Genomic DNA, 21144 nt, shown 5'->3' on the forward strand with positions numbered 1-21144 from the left:
CTCGTCCGCGTGTGTCGCTCTTAAATATATAGGTTCGTATAAACGGGTACGTTCCTAAAATTATCAACTGGTTACACTTCGAGTAAGGTTACATCCCTAGGTCTGTGTGTACGACGAGCTAGCTACGCGGTGCTTAACTAATTAGCTCGAGCTAATGCGAGCGGCCCTCGCCGGCGCGGCCGCGCGATACAAAAGACGCGAGTGCCTCGCCGAGCGAATAATCGTTCGTGCGCGACGAATCGGTGCCGCTATCGCGATGCGGCGATATCGCGACCCCCTCTCGTCTTTCTCCGACTTCAGGGTCACCTCGAATTGATCGTTCTCGACGATCGACCTGCCGAATCGCGAAAGTATTCGAACATCAGTAGAGCGCGCCGTGTGTCGCGACGACGACAGATCGCGAGCTATCGTCGGGACAATGTTGCGTTTCGGTGTAAAAAATGTGTTCTACGTACGCGTACGAGGAGACGTTGTTGCGTCCGTCGACGCTCGATCTTCGTGCGAAACGATGTGCGTAAAATACACAGCCGCACCGCGACGTTCGCGCGATCGCGAAACACCGTCGCGTTAACACCGACCGAAGCGGTCCTACGACGCGGTCCGCGTTAACTAACTTTTTCACTTTGGAGACGACTGTCTCGTCGCGCTCATTACAAATTTATCACGCGAACAGAGAGAGAAGAGTCTCCAAATGTTAATTAACCGTCGCTCGTTAGCCCCGATTTTGCCTTACCTGCAGCCAAACGATACGCTCGTTTGCGCACGTTTAGACGAACGACCGACTCCCGCCCTGGGTGGCGGTCAAGAGAGCTCGACACCACTTCTTGCCGCTCGTTCCGTTTCTCTTCATTTTTCTCCCCTAGTCTCTTTCACTTCGAGGCGCTAAAATTACTATACAACGTTACACCGTAACGTCCGTCAGCCTGATGTGTTAGATTACCCGATTAAATAGTGGCAGCTTCGTATTTACGATTTACTTGAGCAGACTATGGTAGGTGCACGTGAGGTTTCGCGAGGGATCTCGCGTCCTCGTTGAATCCGATGAATCGAGGAGACATCGAAAGAGGAGACTCGCGCGATTTCACCGAAACACGTCGACGCACCGCCGAGATCCCATTACGACCTGTCCGTCGCCCTTCTGTTTCCGATCTATCGTCTCTCCTCGTCTCGAGGCGACTCTGACTCTTTTGCTACATGTCGACGAGATCGATCAAATCAAATGCTCTCTCTCTCTCTCTCTCTCTCTCTCTCTCTCTCTCTCTCTCTCTCTCTCTCTCTCTCTCTCTCTCTCTCCCTCTCTCTCTCTCTCCCTCCCGATTTTTAACCTTCGTTTTACTTCGTGAGAACGCGTGTCACGGTCACGCCCGTTTTCGCCCGTTTTCGCACCCGTATTCTTCACAGTCATTTCTCATCGGCAAGATCGGAGCCCTTTTGCCGTAATTTCGTCGTTGAGGAGGATAAGGAAGTGGAGCTTACGGACTCTCCTAAGACTAGGACTAAGGGGGTCCGGGCTTCTGGTCCTTAGTCTTTCTCTACGGTGCAGGGCTCGGGCATGGACTACTGGGGCGGACACTTCACCACAGTCGTGGTCGCAAATTCGCTGAACTTCTTGTCGATCGGCACCCGATCGTCGTAGAGCGTGGGCGCCTGCAGTATAATGCCGGCGGTGCCCGCCAAGACCGCCAGAGTGAAGATCCAAAGGAACAGCCGGTCCAGGACCATCGCCACATACTTCCAGTCCTCTTTGACCTGCGCAAAGGAGCATCGATCGAACTCATTCGACTGACCGTTGTCTATCGACTGTGGGCGATGAGGATAAATTCGGCGATACCTCTCATCATCTATCTCTCATCTGCTTCGTATGTACTTTTTTGTGCATATCATATTATCGCGGAAGACGCGAAAAATCCGTCGAGAGCGCTCAGCCCTTTACCTTGGTCGAATCTTCGAGCATCTTGGTGTGCTCGGCAATGAAACGCACGCAGATGCAGGATCTATGCACTTCCGGCGGACAGCGGGAGTGCGAGAAGGCAGGAGGGCTTCGTAGCACCGGGCTCTTCACTTCCTCTATGCCTGCGTCTCCGGCAACCGAGAGATCCTCGCACTCGGTTTGCAACGGCAGGGGTGGCAGAGGAGGACCGTGGATGAGGCAGCTACCGCCAAACCTCGCACCGTCTGTAAGGCTGAAGGGAAACGCGGGAAATGATACTCATGGACATGATCTCTCATCTCTCTTTCGTGTATGTGTTAACGCTACTTTTTATCCAGTGTAACACAGAAATTTGATTATATTTTGTGTTGATCCGAGATAATTGATTGAACGCTTGGATGGTTTACCCATGACTCCGTCAACAACCGAGCTCGCAATTTCTCGCATTGTAAAGTCGCTTTTAGCGTGTTCTTTTTTCTCAATATCTCTTCTCGCGGTCCACCTATCGCGTTCGTTACAAGAGGTTATCTCGCGTATTCGTCGTTGCGGATGCATTACTCGAAGTGCGGCGAAGTGCGTCATTAATAATAACAAACCCGAGCGATGGAGATACAGGGGGACGAAGTAGCTAATTACAAAGCGTCTCGTATTATCATAAACACACCTGGAAGGCGAGAGGTCTTCCTTTGACGAAGGACGGCTGTGAAATCTCTTGGATGTGAGATGCTCCTCGCTGTCCTCCTGGGTAGACGGCTGGTAAGGATAATAGCAGGTCTTCTCCTTCCCCCTGACGGTCCTCATTAGCACTCTGCCGGAAGTGTACCTGCGAATGCAGACAATCGGGTGCGGAATTTTAATGCGCTGGTGTCACGTCCCGCGAGTCAACGGGCAACCGCTGTCTAGCGAATGCGAATGCGAGGTAAACTCGCGCAACGAACTCAAGTACGTGCAACGTTATTGTTACGGTGCAAGCGTCTCTTCGTGACGGTGATTTTTATCGCCAGTAGTCTCTCGCGAGTCTCGAGCGACGTACCGTCTCTACCGAGCGTTCCCCTCACTTCTTCCCCACTTTGTGAGAAATCTCTTTTCAGAGCCAGAAATCGATTACTCGTGCACGTATCGTGCAAATACGTTTAAATTCGTGCTTTAATTTTCTAGCTTTCACCGTCGACAAAGGATTTCGATGATACCAACCTGTTGGTTTCGAATTTATACTGCGGCCTCCTCATGACTAAGAGTCGCGGAAGAATATGTATAAAAACTCTCTTCATCCAGGGTGGCATTTTATGCGTCTGCGGCGAGCGGAAGTGGACGTTGAGGACGACAACAGTAACACATATGCTGGAAACAGTCAAACGACAATTCGGTTGTGTTGATGAGCAAGCGTATTATGCTATATCACAGCGTTGTTAAAGTTAAACGATTAACCGCAGGACAGCGAGCGTCGCAGCGAGCGACGGATAAACATAAATGAAAGGCTGCGAAACGCACTAATCCCGGACGAATTTCTGCTGCTGCTGCTTTCGCGAGTCACGTTGATTCGCTCACGCTGGAGGATCTAGAAATCGGTCGTTAGGCGAGGTCACCGCGAGTTCGTTCCTCTGAACGGAGGCAAATTGCGTCCATAACGTATAACCAGAGCTTGGTCTCTCGGAGGCAGGGCCGAATGTAAATCTCACGAGGCCATTCATAACGCGGATCCATTCGGCGGGACGGGGAGATCCTAGCTGGGCCGCTGGGCAAAGGACAGGCCGCGATTTAAATTGGATCTACTTCCTTTGACATGACTTGCAGCCATTTATCGGAGCGCGTTACGTCGCCGCAGCGTCGCAGCGACGACGATTCCCCGATCCCCACGCCTGTTCGCCTTTTATCATTCTCGACAAGCTCGCGCGCGCGTTAGTCATCCTCGGCAAAATGCGCAATAATGTTCCTACATTAGACACGCTCGAGGCCACCCTCTGAATGCATAAATGCGGAATGACGCAACCCGGCGACGTTTCCGGGCAAAACATCGCAATCGAAAATGTGCTCGCGAAATTAATGATGCGAGCGCTGTCATGCGAGGAATTTCCACTACCGCGATGACTGCGATATCAATGCGCCAGGAACGAAGCGATCCTTCGGAAATTCCAGCGAGAAAGGATTCGACGCTGCGCGCAGGGTGTGGCAGTCGGGCGTCGCGCGTATTCTCGTCCCTGCCCGTATTCTCTCTTTCTCGACTACGAAAAATTCCTTCTCGTACCATTTCTCGAGCTTTTAATTGCTCATATATATATATATATATATATAACTTGATCCTGCCTGATGTCTGGATGTCGAAGTAATGAACCGAACCGGCGGAAAAATTTTTCTCCCGATTCGCCCTTTGATGTGCGCGGGGGTTCACAAAGGGAATACGCGGCGTCTATACTATATTTGAGCATATTCGACTCCGCGGGTGGCTCAAATCTTGGCCAACGCTGCTTTTGATTAATGTGTCACACCTACTGCATCCTTGCAGCGCCTGGAGCTATTACAGGTTTCCTACATACACACTACATACACGGATACACACACTGCCGGGAGAGCACGTGGCCTATCCTCGAACAACGGCCGGTGTATGACGGCCCAATTCGCCAATTTGCTGACTCCCTCGTCTTCGAGAGGACTCGCTTCTCTTCGTCGCCCAAGTGGATCGCATCATCGACTCGACCGGCATGCGACTTAAGGCGCGTGGCTATATCCACGTTCCAGGGAAACACGTTCGTCGCGTCGATAATGGCTGACACCTGAAACTTCCTTTCGAGTGTCAAGCCAGTGACCAAAACGCAAACGCCAAACGTTTCGATGTCACGTCCGTGCGCTTCCACCTCGCAGCGGCGTTTGTTCTTCAAAAAATCTCCTTTCGTGTTCAATCTGATTCATGTTTTCTCAGTATTATTATATATACTCTCGTATCTCTATCTGTTTATTTTGGGAAAGGAGTGCATGCTGAAATATTCTCGTTGTATGATGTTTTGAGAATCTACGCTACGGGGATTTCTACGGGCTTAATCGAGAAGTTGAATGTTGATAATTCACGGATTCATGCGTGAAAAGCTGTGGCACTAGGCGCGGTATCGTTGGAGAAGAGTTTGCTTTTATTATTATGCGTATTCACAAGAAGGCGAATTCGTAAGACTGAGAATTCTCTTCAAGGAAAAACTCGAACATTATAAATATTTTCTTTGAAATAATAACTCGCGACGGCACGCGGTGACGATTGCACGTTGTGACACTTGACCATTTACCGATTTTTTTTCCTCTCTCTCTCTCTCTCTCTCTCTCTCTCTCTCCCTTCTTCTTCCTCTTCCTCTTCCTCTTCCTCTCCCTCATTGAAGACAGACTCCACCTCAGAGGTAAGCAATCTTCATCTCGTGCTCGTCGCGGCTCGACTCGGCCGCGTGATCCAGAGAAATATTGCAAATTCGAGAGGAGGGTAAAACCAAGGAGGGTAAAAAGCCTTTCGCTGTTCCACGGCGCTCGCGGACGTGGAATGGATCGTGAAATCGTAGAACGTTCCTCTACCGATTCTCTGAGGAAAAGAACCATTAAGTCGCGGATGCGCGTAGTCTATTGCTCGCATTTGCCGGTGTATCTAAGAAGAAGAAATATATGCTGTTCATTCCTTCTCTTCATTCGCGCTCGCTCACGTGTACGCGACGTCACGTACGCGAAATTCGTTAAACGCATGTGTAGTTTGTACCAAGCAATTTGTACATCTCGCGCTTGAACGGGGAAAATCCTCTCTGCCCTCCCCCTGCCCCCTGTTGAATATTGCAGATAGTTTTGACAGGGAAAAGGCGTGTCTCTGCCCCTCCAAGAGGAGAGGGTTTCTTGCTACATTACTTGTAAAATTCTACTAATGGAAGATCATCCAGCCTGCACGCATCACTCTCGTCTGAAACGTGAAGAGTGAGTGTGGGCGCGTGGTTTTCTTTTTTTCGGGACGAAGCCTCCCGAAGAAAGCGCTTTCGATCTCCGGTATGAATCGGCCCCGCTGGAGGAGAGTCGTCGTACAAATTTCCAAGTCGCTTCATCATCGTCGGCCATCAGTCACGAAGAAAAGAACGCTGCGTGAGCCGGAAGCGAGGGTGTAGGCGAACTTCGTAAAAAGTGGTCATGCAGTAACGGAGGGATGGGAAGAACGAGAGAGGAAAAAGGACTCGTGGAAAATGGATACGAGAGGCGGAAGCGAGGGACGGAAAGTGCCTCGCTTAGTTAATCGGTGAGCGATTAAATATCGTAAACGGCGAAGCGTACGCAGACATATTTACACATTCTAAGAGTTTAAAAAATCGCAAGCAGCAATTTCTTCATGTTTACAGGGATTCTTTTCCGAAGCTTTTATAATGAAATATACCTTCGCTCCTTCGCTCGTCGGTGAATCGAAATATTTTTTGTGAGCAACTTTTTTTGGGCGGGGTAGCACGACACCCGCGCGAAGCTTTTGACCCACTTTGCGATTTTACGTGCGACCAGCACGTACATTTCGCGGCCGTTCATCTTCTGGCCCGGCGACCGCATGAATCCTAATCACGTTCGAAAAAGCTGTTTGCGTATCTCGAGCACGTAGACCGGCAAGTGACCGGAAGAGGAACTCATGGCATTCTCGGCCGGACCGAACAGTAATGCAAGTTTCGACGGTCTCGGTACTGTCAGATGCTTTTCAAACAAAGTTTCCGCGCGTAGAGAGAGAGAGAGAGAGAGAGAGAGAGAGAGAGAGAGAGAGAGAGAGAGAGAGAGAAGGAGGGAGGGAGGGAGAGGAAGAAAGAAAGGTAGCAAGAGGCGAGATAGACAAGTACCACGCAATTTGTTTTTTTGCCACATCACCCAAAGATACGAAAGAACGATTAAAGTTAAAGAAGGAAGATTAAAGCGTTCTATTGGGAGCAAGCATCTTGAGAATCGCACTTTGTGAACCATATCGCTCGTTACGTTAATGTCAAACAGAAAGAAGAAGTTGATCTCTCTCGAGACATTACGCGGGAGAGTTTAAGCGATTTGCTTTCGCGTATCTTCAGTTTTGTCGAGTTACCGAGAACAGAGATACAATTACATCCAAATAATTTTACGAGGGAGTAAAACAGAAAAAAACAAAGAACGACAAGAGACGTCGAATTCAGAATGTTCGAGTTTACGATGGCTACGATGAAAACTCATTGAAATGGAAACCTAAACACTCCATCTTCATCACATCGCGGTGGAATTATCATCTGAGTCAACAACTTAACATTTAAATTAAACTTAAACGAATCGAGCCGGAGTTCAGCGCGGTTTCTTATTAGCGATACGCACGGCGGCCTACACAAAAGTTTAATTGAAGTCTCGAGATAGGCGCGAGGGGAAGGGGAAGGGCTCTGCCGCTTGTTCGAATGATTACATCGCTACGAGGCTACGTTACGATCGTCACCCAAGCTTTGTTTCCATGTGGGTGGTCCTGGCATCCACCTGGGCTGCCATAAGGAGTGTCCATATTTGCTCGATGCACACGCCTATCAGGCGTGCCGTTATCAGGCGACAAATATTGAATTCGCAGATGAAATGTAAACGTATTAATTCGGGTGTAATGCATTTCGTCGTTGCGCTCGAGATCTTTAGCGAGATTGTTCATCGATCGCTGTTCATCGATCGGACGTTGTCGAGGATTTAAACTCACATCCAAGTTTATTCGCGATTTAATATGAATGAAAAATAAGAAACGCGCGAGCATACACCAACACTTTGAGTCGCTCTTGCCAACGATAAACGAAACGAGACGAGACTAGACGAGACGACTTTAGAGTCCGGAAATTAACGCGTACGAAAATCGCGTCGGAATTCTCGATAAAAGCGAACGGATCTGAGACTCCGAAGAGGACGAACGATCAAGAGTCTTTGGCGTTTGACAGTTGCTGGGAGGGGAGAATTACAAAGTGATAAAAGAGGAAACGGAGCGCCGCGAGGCTCCCTAAAGTTTTCCTGCGACGTTTTCCTCCTGTCGTTTAATGCGTCGATCGGGGTCGTAATGGGCCCCGCGGCCATGCTGGGCTGGGGCCCGAGTTCTGAACTTGTTTGAAGTTCGGATGTGGTGGTTCTATCAGAGCTATACGTGGTCGTATCAGACCATACGTACGAAACTTTCTCGTCGCGTCGCGTCTTTTCTTCCTTTTTTCTCTCCTCTCGTTTCCGTCGCGATGTGTTCACCTTGTCCGGCCGACAAGGCCGCGGATGTATCGGCTCTCGGCCACTCCTTTTCATCCCCTTATACAGTACGTTTCTGCCTCCATTTTTCGTATCGGCAGGCGGCGACGGTGGCGGCCAGCGCCCGAGTTTCGAACTTGTTCAGAATATTTTCCCACAGACAGAGTCCGGTGATATTGAACGCCACCGGGTAATAACGTTTTTCAAGTCGGCTCCTCGCGAGGCAATAAATCCCGCGCGAGCACCATTGAATATTTAATAACGTGTTCTTGCGGAGTATTCGCGAGCGCGAATATCGGAATATCGAGACAAATCTCGTAATATCGTAATTAATGCGACGCGTCTCTGCAAAAAGTCACGGACACGTTTCTCGATCGTAGAATTTGACGCGAGCCGATGGCGATTAAGGGAGGCATTATTTACGCGCGCAATTAATTTGGAGACAGCACAGATTCGATATCATTCGGACTAAGATGCTGTCTCTTGCGAAGTAGGGTGTACTCGTGAAATAAAACTTTCGTCATTTATTCGCATTTGTAAATCTTTTTTTTACGAACCAGCGTCGATTCCTCGTCGTTTTGCTTATTTAATTACCGTAGCTGGTATTGGCGGAGAAGAGAGAGAGAGAGAGAGAGAGAGAGAAGAGAAAGAGAGAGAGAGAGAGAGAGAGAGAGAGAAAGAGAGAGAGAGAGAGAGCGATGGTTCATGGTCGAGGGATAAATACTTTTGTTACTCTTTTATTTTTCGTCTCTTTTTGTTCTACCAATCGCGAGTTTAACTCGTTGCGAATCGACTGCTTAATCGGCAAGAAATTTCGCGTATGTACTATTCTTCTAATCTTCGCGTCCCTCGGCGTGTATTTCTAGAAATTTTTCGAAACTGTAAAAAAATGCTACGAAATGTTGCGTGACAAGTATAGACGGGATGATTTCTAGGTTAGGTTCTCTTCAACCGTTAGTTCTCTGTTTTGTTATCTTGAAATTCGGTGTATGGCCGAAGTGAAAATTCACTTTTCCAAGACTCGCGAGATACCTCGCGAGTGAGACAGACTTTTCTTTTCCCGCGCTCGGATGTTCTCTATGAGCGAGTCGCTCTCGCTCTTAAGAGCTCAGAGAATGAATCGACGTTTACGCCTCGTCGCTCTTCCGTCGCATTTTGACATAAAGACGCTGTCGCGCGAGCGAAACTTTTAATAGAGAAGCTGACACGAGAGCTGGAACGTCGTTGCCGCTTACGAGCGTGACAAGTCGTAGAGAGCGCGGCACTCAAGGCGATGAAATTTACTTAGCAAGAGTAACAACATCACTGTCCACTCGGTGCACAGGCGCTCGATGAACGGGGCTCGATGCTATGCGGGGTTTCGAAGCAACGACCAAGGAAATGAATCAGCTATCCGAGGATAGCGAGACGCACACGAGAGAGGAGAGAGAGAGAGAGAGAGAGACTCTCGCGAAGTGTCTCTGCGCGATCGTTTGATCTCACATTCAGCTGCAATGAGCTGCGGTTCTACCCGACTAATATTTCATGTATACGTTCACGAACGTTCGAAATAATGTACAGAATTCAATTGAGAATTTCATCAAGTAAGCCTGTAAACAATACAGCGTAAGCAGCGTTTTGCGTCTCAGAACATTCTCGTGTTCTCGCACGCGCATTTATATACGTGATTAAATGTCTCCGTGACGAGAGGTGTGACATTTGAAAAGATATTTGAAATATAATAATTACGTTTCGGGATACGTTTCGCGTGACCAGATATATCTCAAAGACCTGTGAGCTTTATTCGCTCGAACGAGAGAACGACAGCGTTTGTTCCGTGCGATCTTTCTCGAGTGGATAAAACGCCTCTCTTCGGTTCAGTCTTTGCGCGACTCGCAGCACTCGCATAATTCTCACTCGTATCAAGAAACGAAGGGCGAAAAATTTCAAGATTCGGTGACTCAAAGGAGCTGCCGCCTCACAAGCCGGAGCGAGAAATTCCTAACTCTTGTCTTTGCGTCATTGATGCACAATGACGCAAAGTCGATAATTTCCCGGTTAATTAGAGATGCAACAGAATTACGGTTCTCATGAAGAACACGCCGCTTGGGAAAACCTTCACAAGATCCTGTTGCGAAACATTCCGACACGCCAGTGTCATTCTTATCTTATTGCGACGAGTTAAAAGAAAAAGTCAACGTCAACTCCCGCGTCACGTCCCAAGATAATCGACTCAATTGTACCGAGCTATTTCACGCTTGCGTCACTTTAATATGACGTTAACGGAGTAGCGGCGAGTCGGAGCACGTACGTCGCGAAAGTACAATATCGTGTACATCGCAGCTGCACGTTTCGGAAAACTCATACCTCTCGCACCGCGGCGACGCTTCTCTGCAGCAGGGTGAGATCATCCCTTACGAGTTCTGCTTATCGCGGAAAGGATTGCTATGTCCTCCCTCTCCCTCTTTTGCGCGCGCGCGCGAGAACTCTCTTTGCGACGGAGCGAAGAAGAGTAGGTAGGTGGTAGGTAGTAGGTAGGTAGGTAGGTAGGTAGGTAGGTAGGTAGGTAGGTAGGTAGGTGGTAGGTAGTAGGTAGGTAGGTAGGTAGGTAGGTAGGTAGGTAGGTAGGTAGGTAGGTAGGTAGCTAGGTAGGTAGGTAGGTAGGTAGGTAGGTAGGTAGGTAGGTAGGTACGTACCAGTCAACCGCAATCCGAGATAAACCTCGATAGCGAGCGCACGTAAGGATTTGTAACCCCACCTATAGTTGTACCCACAGCCGGATTTTCGGCGCTATCATTCGCCGCGAGCTCGAAAAAAGTCGGTCGATAGCGAAATGGACGAATGGCCGGAAAGTTCCTTCCGAAAAGCGAAATCCGACATCGATCCGTGAGCTTCAGCCATTGTTGTTTGTTATGGGGTCAAGTGGAGTAATCTAGGCGTCGCGTTTCCACGGGATTGCGCGATAATGGAAGCGTCGTTTAAAGTCACGCCGCCTCCCCGCGTGTATCCAGCGACGCATTTCCCGTTTTCCTCTTCTTCTCTCCTTTCTCTTTTTATTCCATAATAAACGTTATGTTGTCCTATGCGGCAACTACCGCTTTCGCACAGTCGACGCGTCGATGCGATTCGTTACGCTTCGCGGACTCTCGAAGGACTTTCTTTCGGGCGAGCAAACAGAAGCGCTCCCGGCGTCATTGCATGTCGCCAGGGATTTGTGCCAATCTTTCTTCTCGGACGCAGCGTTGCCTTGACGTTGGTGGAAAATATCCGGTGCTATTAGCGTCAACCCTCCTCCCTCTCGGCCTGCGAGTTCCGTAAACAACCTACTCGCGCGCGTGCTGCAAAATACATCTCCCCGAGTACATCCGTTACGTGCTAAGCAGATACGTTCCCGCTCGAATGCGCGTAGCTTCACTTCGTTTTTGCTTCGCTTCGTTCCGTTCGCTCGTCCAATTTACAAGGCTTTGTAACGTCGCGAAATATATCGAGCGAGAGATAAGGTGGGGAGGGGGGGCTTGCTTGTCGAGCCTACCTCGAAGGTAGACCGGTCTACAGATTCGATGCAATTCAGAGTGGAAAATAAGTAGAAGAACGCTGTACGACATCCTTTGTGTCTTATTTGAGTCATCGCGCGTCATCAATTTCGCGCGCAGTATCTGCCTTTCGTCGACGCAGCTATAGAAAATATGACGACTCTCTCAAAGGGAGAATTTCACTTAGCCTCGACGCGGATCGACGCGGATAACTTTAGAAGGCATTGTTCACTCGAACGGGTGCGAAGGCGACGTCGTCAGGTCGTCTGTCAATCGGCCAAGAAATACCGCGAGCGAAACGAGAGCGCGTAATGAGATGCGGAATGTAAAAGAAGTCTCAGCCGTGCGGGCACAAGACGACCGATGAGATCGTAAAGCTCGACTTTACGAGCGAGCCTTCTAAGGCTCGGACCGGGTAATTGCGGTATCCATACGGGACCGCGATTATTTTCCGACGGTGACGCACCTTCGGCCCCTTCAATTTTCCGACTGGCTCCCCCTATTTCCGTCCGCATGCAAATTAAATTCGATTATTATTCGGCCCCATGCGCGGCGATCACCGTAAATCATTCCCGTGCGCGAAGAATAGCTCCCCCCGCCCCGGGGAGCAGGGGGGGAAAGAGAGAGAGAGAGAGAGAGAGAGCAGGGGGAGCAGGGGGAGTAGGAGAGATAAGAGAAGATAACCGCGTGGAAAATTCCTTACTTAAAAAGTTAGCGAGAAGATTGGTTTTCGTTCTCGACGGTTTTACGAGGCCACGGACGGCCTGCTGCGAAATCCGTTGGTAACGCGTTAATGTCAAATTTGATTAATTTGCACGACAGCATTTTCGCACGAGAAAGAGGGAGAGAGCGAGCAAGACACCGAGAGACTTGGAAAAATATTTCGCGATACTGTTTTCACTTTCTCCTGGCAGAAAGTAATCTTTGTTACACGTTAGCTAATAGACTCTCTTACGTTCGCGATATTACGGTAACGGATAAACGTGTAGAGCTTATACCGGAGATTTGGAAAGAGATTTCCTGAGTACTGAGTACCTGACGCTGTGCCCAAACGCTGAAGCGACATCGCCGAAGCCGAATATAGGTGGAATATATGTAATAATCAGCGAGCCACCGCCATCGCCGCCGCCACTTTCCTCGAAGGTGACTTTCGTCAAACGACGCGGCGGTCTCATTCGGATTTTGAGCACAGATGTGTGACGCGCGGCGACGTGAAGGTGCACTTAGGCGATGCCGAAGGAGATCCGTGATTCGGAGGATCGTGCCACGTTCAAATTGGATTCTGTTCCCGCAGGAACAGCCACGGTCCGCGGTCGGCAAACGGAAGTCTCCTGCCGCTATCTCCGTACTTGCGTCTACCGGCTGGAATTTCCAATTTAGCCGTCCGGGATAAGGAGGCAGCTACATATTTAGAGCGGACTTCGCATTAAATCGTGAATACCGAGTCCTGTTTCAGGACCGTGGCATGGTGGCATCGATTTTCAACTCGGAGAACAGCTCGCGCAGTCTCCGCGGAGGACACAGATCCTCTGATTACTGATCGCTTTACAACCTTTTGTAATTTCCTGCTCCTTTTCGCTTTTTCGATTAGTAGCTGTTGGACCAATTTGAAATTGGTTCTGGTCACTTTTCAGCGAAAATGCGACTTACTTGACATACATACTTGCAAACACCTTTCTGCAGAGACATTCGCAGAGAAATTTCCCGAATAAAGATCGTTCGATTGTGATTTCTTTTCTTTCTCAACAGACACGTTGACACCAATATTCATTCCTTCGTGTATATACCGGACGCAAAATTCGTTTCGCGATTCAAATTCGTTTCTCGCATTTACAGCGCGACTTGAAGATTCAAGATCGCGATTCAAAGAAATAAAGCGCCATCATCCGCTAACGTCGAGCTCGCAGTGCAGGATCCAAGCAAGTGCGGCATACCAATCGGTATTCTGTGTTTCCGCAAAAATCTCCGCCGGAAATAAATTCCAGGCACGTTCAATTTATGACGGGTGAATTTCCTCGTGCTGCTTCTGCTGCTGCCGTCGTCGCCGCTCTTGCTTTCGATAATTCCGCTCGCGAGGGTTTAACTTGGTTGCGATGACGAATGTATCGCGGAAACGAATACGCGAAGTCACGTCGCGATCGTAGCAAAAGTCCTGAGAGCCCTTTCTCCTTTACATCAAAACTTTACGCTTTACGACTGCGATACGAGTTTTTCACGAAAGTGCAGAGATATTGCGGGCGTACTTTATATGAGGCACAATCGCCGCAGACAATAGCGAAGTCTCGGCACCGTTCTTCGTCCAAGTGTACTTCAACTTCTTCTTCTTCTTCTTCCACTCTCTCTCTCTCTCTCTCTCTCTCTCTCTCTCTCTCTCTCTCTCTCTCTCTCTCTCTCTCTCTCTCTCTCTCTCTCTCTCTCTCTCGTCTTCCTCTCTCCCTTCTTTCTTTTCCTAGCAGGTTTCGCCACTTCGCACCGGTCAGTTCCGCTTTACGAGGATCATCACCGGTGGTCATCACCTGGCGTCGTAGTTACGTGATTGGCATGTTTCCGCAAAAGATGGACGCGAATCGAACTAATCTCGTCAAGTTTTCGCGACACAAATCGCAAAGATGCTCGGAATTTGCCAACACATAGACGTATTTTCTGTAAGCGCGCGCGCAGACCATACGACGATTAAAATTTTACGACATCTACGACGAATTTTTCATAAATCATGCGAAAAATATCAATCGGGATTTATAAATGGTCCTCGATTATCAATGTTGTCAACAACTCTGTGCAATATCGCAACATATCGCATAGATTAAATCGGCGGTGAATAACACACAGAGAGAGAGAGAGAGAGAGAGAGAGAGAGAGAGAGAGAGAGAGGGGGGGGGGGGGGGGGGGGAGAGAGAGAGAGAGAGAGAGACTAATACCGAGATAAAATAGAGATCTGTTTACTTCTCGCGTATTCCACAATCCGGGCGAAACGCGATATTTTCTAGGAACGGGTCAACCGCTCGGACACGTCTCTAGAACGCGACTCGTCTATCGATTAATCCAAAGTACTCGACGACGTGACGTCCGTCAGAATTTCTTCGTCCTGCGACGAGGAATCGCATCGTTGGACGTGACGGCGCGATGTGCGGAGTCGTTAATAACGAGCGAGGGAACGAGCTAGGCGAACCGGCGAGAGATCGTCATAGTACGCTCTACAGGAGTTTATTGTCGACTCCAAAATCCTGCTTTCGCTGTGGATACGCGACGCCGACGGTTCCCTCGGGTTTGGACCGGGTCCAGGACAGGACGAGCGATGCCGCCACCGCCTTTTCTTTCCGCTCCATAAAACGAATGTTGCGCGCTTTGCCGCTTTTGCGAGGCCGCGTCCTCGCGCCGCAGAAACGACCACTGAATCCCTCCATTACCGCCGTTCCGTGATTTCCCGCCTTTCCCGAAATCGGCCCTTTCCGTCCCCAGAAATGACCGGGCCGCTACGCTGTAAATCGCCGATCTCGTCGGACAACGAAGCGAGCATTTGCAGCTAATTTTATTCGCACGATAAAATCGAATAATCGATAAGCGCTAAGGTGATACGTATTTTCGTCTTGACAAGTCGGCTGGTCACTGGACCGTAAACTTATTTTGTGCGCACCTCGTAGCGTCAACGAAATACTTGACCATTGACCCGTTAAATTTCTTTTACGACGTACCAATCAATGTTCGTCGAGGCTACACTTTGCAAGGGTAGATACGCGAGCCTTAACCACCCCCAGAATAATGAGAAACCGCGAGAACAATGTTTGAACGCGAAAAAAGAAGAATAAAGAAAAAAAAAGAAGAGAATAGTTATACTCTTATCTTATCACGCTATTCACACGCACAGAGCGTGTGCATAGTTTGTCTCTCTTTATCATGATCCCTTTGCTCGGGGTTGGTACGGAAAAGCGGAGCGGCGAACACGTTCGTGAGGCCGCGCAAAAATGGCGAGGTGGATAGACCGAGTTGTTAGTTAAATGTCGCTGGCAAATGAAGCCAGCAAATGCCGCCATTAATATTGAAACGAGGTCCCTTTGAAAAGGGCTGCGCGCGCTAGCCGCTCTCGAGGCACTTTTCAAAAGGGTGTGAATAGACATACTTTTAGAATTGATGTGCCGAAATGTCAACGACCAGCTGACCGGTATACTCAGTGCTCCGGATAGAGCGAGCGCCGTCGCTCGCGACTTGCGACCCATAAATTACCAAATGTCCTCAGAGTTTCGCTAAATTATGATTTATCCGCTTCCTCTCCACTGTTGGAACCGATGGTAAGCGGCGATTAAAACAGCTTAAATCAGATGCGCACATCGTTCCGCATACATCCTCTGGTGCGCATACACCGCATCATTCGCAAAAGGGTCAATCTGTATCCGAGGTAAATTTATCCGAGGTAAAAGGACAGGAGAGGAGATCGCGGCCACTTCCGGCACAATTACGGCTTCGATACAAACGCAATTACGCTAGGACGCGAGGACATCAACACCGTGTGTGTGGGATCCCTGTACTACTTAGCGACTTTGCGAAATCTGATCATTTAAGTCCGCGAGCGAATCTAATCGTTGTTAATGTCATTGGCTCTCCGGCAATGCGGATCACCGTCAACGACGAAGGCAAACATCAACTCGACTTATCAGCCGGCGACCGAAGTTCGGGGATTAGTTTCATGTTTACTCAGTCTGCAGGCGATTATGGCGTGACTTTCAAGCGGGAACGTCATATTCGTGGTTTCGCATGCTTTGCGAAACGACTACGCGGGCATGTGAATCGACTCCCCTTGCTTCCGAAATTACCGGATACGGATACCTGGGTGTGTGATTCAGTTCAGTACAGGGTGCGGCCGGCCTCAGCGAGAGAATATTTTACATTTACACAGAGGAGAGATGGCACTTTTATACTCTGAAATGAATTCTAAATCTAATCTGTGTTTGCTTTTCCTCCAGCGAATAGATTCTCTGGATTTGTTTCTCTTGGTTCGATACGATCTCATATTCCTCTCGAAAAAGTACAACATATAAATAAATATCCAATTTGTGACATGTCATAATTCGAAGATTTGCCGTTATCATATGTATCGAAAATACACACCGTGTTAGAGATAATAGCTACCTTCGTGATACCCAAGTCGATTCGCCGCTGCCTGAACAATCCGGCGCGAAGGCGGACGGGGTGCAGCTGCAGCTTTATGCGTCTCGTTTCTACGATAACCCAGATTCGAAAACAAAAAGCTGCTGTTTATCCGCGCGCGGTATCTTCATCATCCGACGCGGATTTTCGGTAGCTCGTTCCTGGGTAACGTAGCAGGAAATGAAGGAACATCCGAGGAAACTGTGCCGCTCCCCCGACCCGTATGACGCGGCGATGCAAAATGCATCTCCCTCTCCCTTTAACCCTTATCGATTGTTATTATTATTATTATTATTATTATTATTATTATTATTATTATTATTATTATTATTGGTATTTGTATTACGCGGAAATATTTACGAAGCGTCTGACGCAAAATCTCGCGTCGCGAACACTGCCCGGCGCTGTTAATGGTATACACTCGCTTATCCAGCTTTATTCGCTGATAAATCATGGGTAAATAATGGATAGATTAATAAATATTTGCCGCGCGCAACAAAGACAGAGAGTGGCGTGCACGCCGTTTTCATCGTAAATTGGTAAACAACACACGGTGTCCGCGGCACATATGTGCCACTCACCCGGGTCTCACGCCTGATATTAATTATCTCATTTGTCGACGGCTATTATCATGGACATTGCGCGTGAATCGGCGTTACAAATAGCCATGCAAGCAGACGGATGCGACAGTCGGAAAAATGTAATTGTATCTCAATTCGAATTTTGCGCAGCTGCTCGAATTTAGCATACATCCGCTGTGCGCGCGCGCACGCGTAACGCGTGTTACCGAGTGACACGAAATATGCTTAGCGCTTCTCGAGTTTCGTGCGTGTGTTATTAATTTCGAAAGTGCGACGATTCGAATCGTGCGAATTTCAAAACTGCAAGAGCCGTTTCTCCGCTATGTCAACCGTCCCGCTTCGATCAGCGAGGCTAATTGTTCGGCCGTTGTCAAGTTGCAAAAAGAGAGAGAGAGAGAGAGACGCAATTTATCTCTATGATGTAACGATTTGACTGAGGAAAGTTTCCACCGAGCGCGTGACGTGTTCTCTCTCTCTCTCTCTCTCTCTCTCTCTCTCTCTCTCTCTCTCTCTTTTTTGTATGCGAAAAACTCTCCTTCTTCTGAGAAGAAGGGTTGAAGGTAGAGGCAGGTTGAAGTTCAGATTAATTAAAGGGGCGCTGAAGTGTGTTATTAGGAGCAGATTGCCAAAGAGTGTCGTCAGCGTAAATGAAGATAGTCCTGGCCAGAACGAAAGGGTGGATGAGCGAGGAAAATCGCTAACGACGACTTTCGTTGGTGGTGGCTGCAAGCGCCACCAATTTAAATGTGATGTGACTCGAGAATTTCGCATAGTGCGAATTTTAGTGCGAGAATTCTATTCGACTGAATTTCGATTGTTTTGAAATTAGCACGATCTTTAGAAGCGAAAACGTTCTCGAATCTTCAATAATTTTGGTTTCGAATCCTTTAATCTTCAAAACAACTTTTTCTTTCGTTATATTTAACATCATAACTTAAAGACGTCGCAAAAGCCACATGTTTCAACAAGCGTCTTAAATGTTTCCTACGCGAGATATCGCATCGGATGCTATACACGGTTTCTTCGACTATACGACTTTTCTTTTCTTCTCGCTTTCCTCTTGTCGCGTTCCTTTTGTTTTGTTCGACGGAAAACTCTTACTTTCATCGACGATGGTTCTTCCTGGTGCAACCCACATTAATGGGGATCGTGCCTCCGTCGTCGATGTGTACGTGCTTGGGCGATGTAAGTTCCGTTTCAGGATCGAAAAATAAATTATGAGTGGTCGTTATTTGTTTCCTACTCTGTTGCGCCCATTTCCGAGCAATAATTCGAGATCTCAAAGTACAAAGTACTCGTGTGGATGTATTTTTACCATGACTACGTCACGTGTATTGCGTACGATTTATTTGCAACTCGAAACTTCACGAGTTTTCTCTTCGCTCTCCGGGTCGCATCATCACCGCTAAATGCGATATCTCTGTCCACCATCCATATTGGGTATCTTGTACTCTTTCGGGTCGAATGTAACTGACGTTTTATCGCGAGGAGAGCGTCTCGAAGCGTCTGGACGGCTCATCAGCGTTTCATGTTAAATGTTAAGAGATCGGGGTCTCGCGTGAAGAGAAGCGGAACGCAGTTGTGGAGAGAGAAAACGACTGTGAACGATACCGCCATGGTTGTTACGTGAATTAGCGTTGAACTTCGAGGGTAGACGCGCGAGAACGAGCACGATTCTTGACCATCGTCGTCGTTTTTCCGCTTCTAGCCGCGCGCCGCCTCTGCTTTTACAATTCTCAACGGGGCGATATTAATTGCCACGAGATCGTCGTTGCCGTAAACGCGAGCCGATAATTCACCGTTGAAGCGTTAATCGATAATGCCAGCGATAGCGCGCCAACATGCTCGATAAGTGCGATATCGCGAGCGAAACAGAACATACCCGGCGATCGATCGCACGATTTTTCCCGGATATTGTTTCCCCGCGTAATTCGTCGCATTGTGCGCAACTCGCTTCTGTCCTTTTAATCGCGCAATTCATTTGCCAAAGATAATTTTCCGAGAAACTCTTTGTCTCTTTGGTTTTGTTTGTTTGGACGATGAGCCAAGTAATTACTCTTACCTTATCGAGACGAGTATCATGGCGAATATCAGGTACTTTCCAAGCAGCGGCACGACCAACGATGTCGGCGGGATGATTTCGACGACCAGCAAAAAGAACACGTGAAGGCTGATGAGAATCGAGATCGAGAGAGTTACCTGAAAAATCAAACGAGAGATATTGCTTTAGAACATTTTCAGCGAGTCATGAGAGAGAGGGAAAGAGAGGGAGGGAGGGGGAGAGAGAGAGAGAGAGAGAGAGAGAGAGAGAGAGAGAGAGAGAGAGAGAGAGAGAGAGAGAGAGAGAGCGAGAGAGCGAGAGAGAGAGAGAGAGAGAGAGAGAGAGAGAGAGGGAGAGAGAGAGGGAGAGAGAGAGTATGTGTTTGTGGTGGCCGTAAGAAGCATGATAAAGAGTGTTGGAATTTTGATAAATTCATCTACGACGTGAATTCTTTCTTCGCGTAAATACGTCACGCGTAACGTCACTTAAAGAATTTAATATAATCTAACTCTATTTTTTTATCCAATAATACCAAATTTCTATCTCTGTGTGTTTGCGGCTTTCATTACATTTCGACGTTAGAACAAAGAACAATCAATTACATTTATCAATTACACCGGTCGTTTCTTTATCTCCGTTATTCCCACACACGAAATAAACACGAAAGGTAAGAGATGAAGGGCTAAAGGTTCAGATAGTCCAAAGACGCATGTTTGCGTCTCTTCCGAGATGTCGCCCTTAACAGGCGACATTTTCAAGCCTCTATTCGGAGGGGTCGCGAGGTAAAGGGCCGCCGCGGATGGTCGAGCAGAAAATTCGTATTTATGACCCGTGTAAAGAATGTACGAAAGCGAGCGAGAAGGACGGGAGCACGTATCGTCCTGGCGAGGAGGTGAAAGTTGCCCCGGTGACAGAATTTATATGTGCTTATGTGTATAGTATATATGCGCGTGATCCATCCGTTTTAATAAAACTTGCAAACGAATGTCGGACACGTGCGCGCTCGTGTCCGGGAGTTGCTCGCAGTTGCCGGGCGACGGCCGACTGTAATGATGATAATAACCACGGAGTAAGAAGCTGTGCAGAGCGAAATGAGACGCGAAAATGGGACAAGTGGAATATATTATAATTTCGAGTATAATTTAGCGCTCGACATTTTTAATAGTCCTCAACAAAACGGCGAGACGAGCGTTCGCCGAATATTACACCATGCATGATTAAATTTAGCGTAGTTGCACGAAAAGAACATTAAAAATTTCCCGTAAGATATGCATCTTGCGCGCTGCCGGAAACGTAAGTTACCCGGGTTAACGATTACTTAGGATCTTCCCGCATGACTTGGCCTCCGGGGGAGTTCCGTCGCATTCTTTTATGCCAGGGATTACTAGTCGAGATGCCGCTTGCGCCAAATTAAAAAAGTCATATCTGTATATTTTTCCCAACTGTAGTGAATCTTCCGGCACTAAACGAAATTGGACAGTGTGCACCGATGAAAGATTCACTACTTACTTACTTTTTCGACCGATAAATTTCCGCCGTGAAAAAGCATGTAAATTTTGCTTAAAACATATATGTATTCTACGTTGGAGTATTAAAATTTCTAGAAGAAATTCTGTGCAAAAAATACTTTCTGCGACATCATTTTATGCTGTTTTACGAAAGTAAATTTCAGATTTACGTAAAAAAAAAAGAAAAAAAAAAAAGAAAATGGGAAATGTTCAAAAATTGGAAAAT

General features: G+C 48.0%; 1 protein-coding gene across 3 annotated transcripts in view; it reads right to left on the reverse strand.

Annotated features, from left to right (window-relative positions):
* Nucleotides 1-1273: 1273 nt before the first annotated feature.
* The window catches only part of nAChRalpha4 (nicotinic acetylcholine receptor alpha4), a 139316-nt gene continuing 119445 nt past the window's right edge, over nucleotides 1274-21144 (reverse strand). For 2 of the 3 annotated variants that reach the window (XM_011153707.3, XM_025305384.1), the window contains exons 7-11: nucleotides 19432-19568; nucleotides 3125-3271; nucleotides 2595-2753; nucleotides 1934-2183; nucleotides 1274-1749 (exon numbers count right to left, since the gene is read on the reverse strand). In XM_011153707.3, coding sequence (XP_011152009.1) covers nucleotides 1558-1749; nucleotides 1934-2183; nucleotides 2595-2753; nucleotides 3125-3271; nucleotides 19432-19568 — 885 coding nt within the window. In that variant the 3' untranslated portion in view covers nucleotides 1274-1557. The remainder of the gene's footprint in view (nucleotides 1750-1933; nucleotides 2184-2594; nucleotides 2754-3124; nucleotides 3272-19431; nucleotides 19569-21144) is intronic. The other variant, XM_025305383.1, reaches the window with a different exon arrangement.

This window comes from Harpegnathos saltator, unplaced genomic scaffold, assembly GCF_003227715.2.
Source record: "Harpegnathos saltator strain DR-91 unplaced genomic scaffold, Hsal_v8.6 scaffold694, whole genome shotgun sequence".
In the NCBI taxonomy this organism is placed as follows: Eukaryota; Metazoa; Arthropoda; class Insecta; order Hymenoptera; family Formicidae; genus Harpegnathos; species Harpegnathos saltator.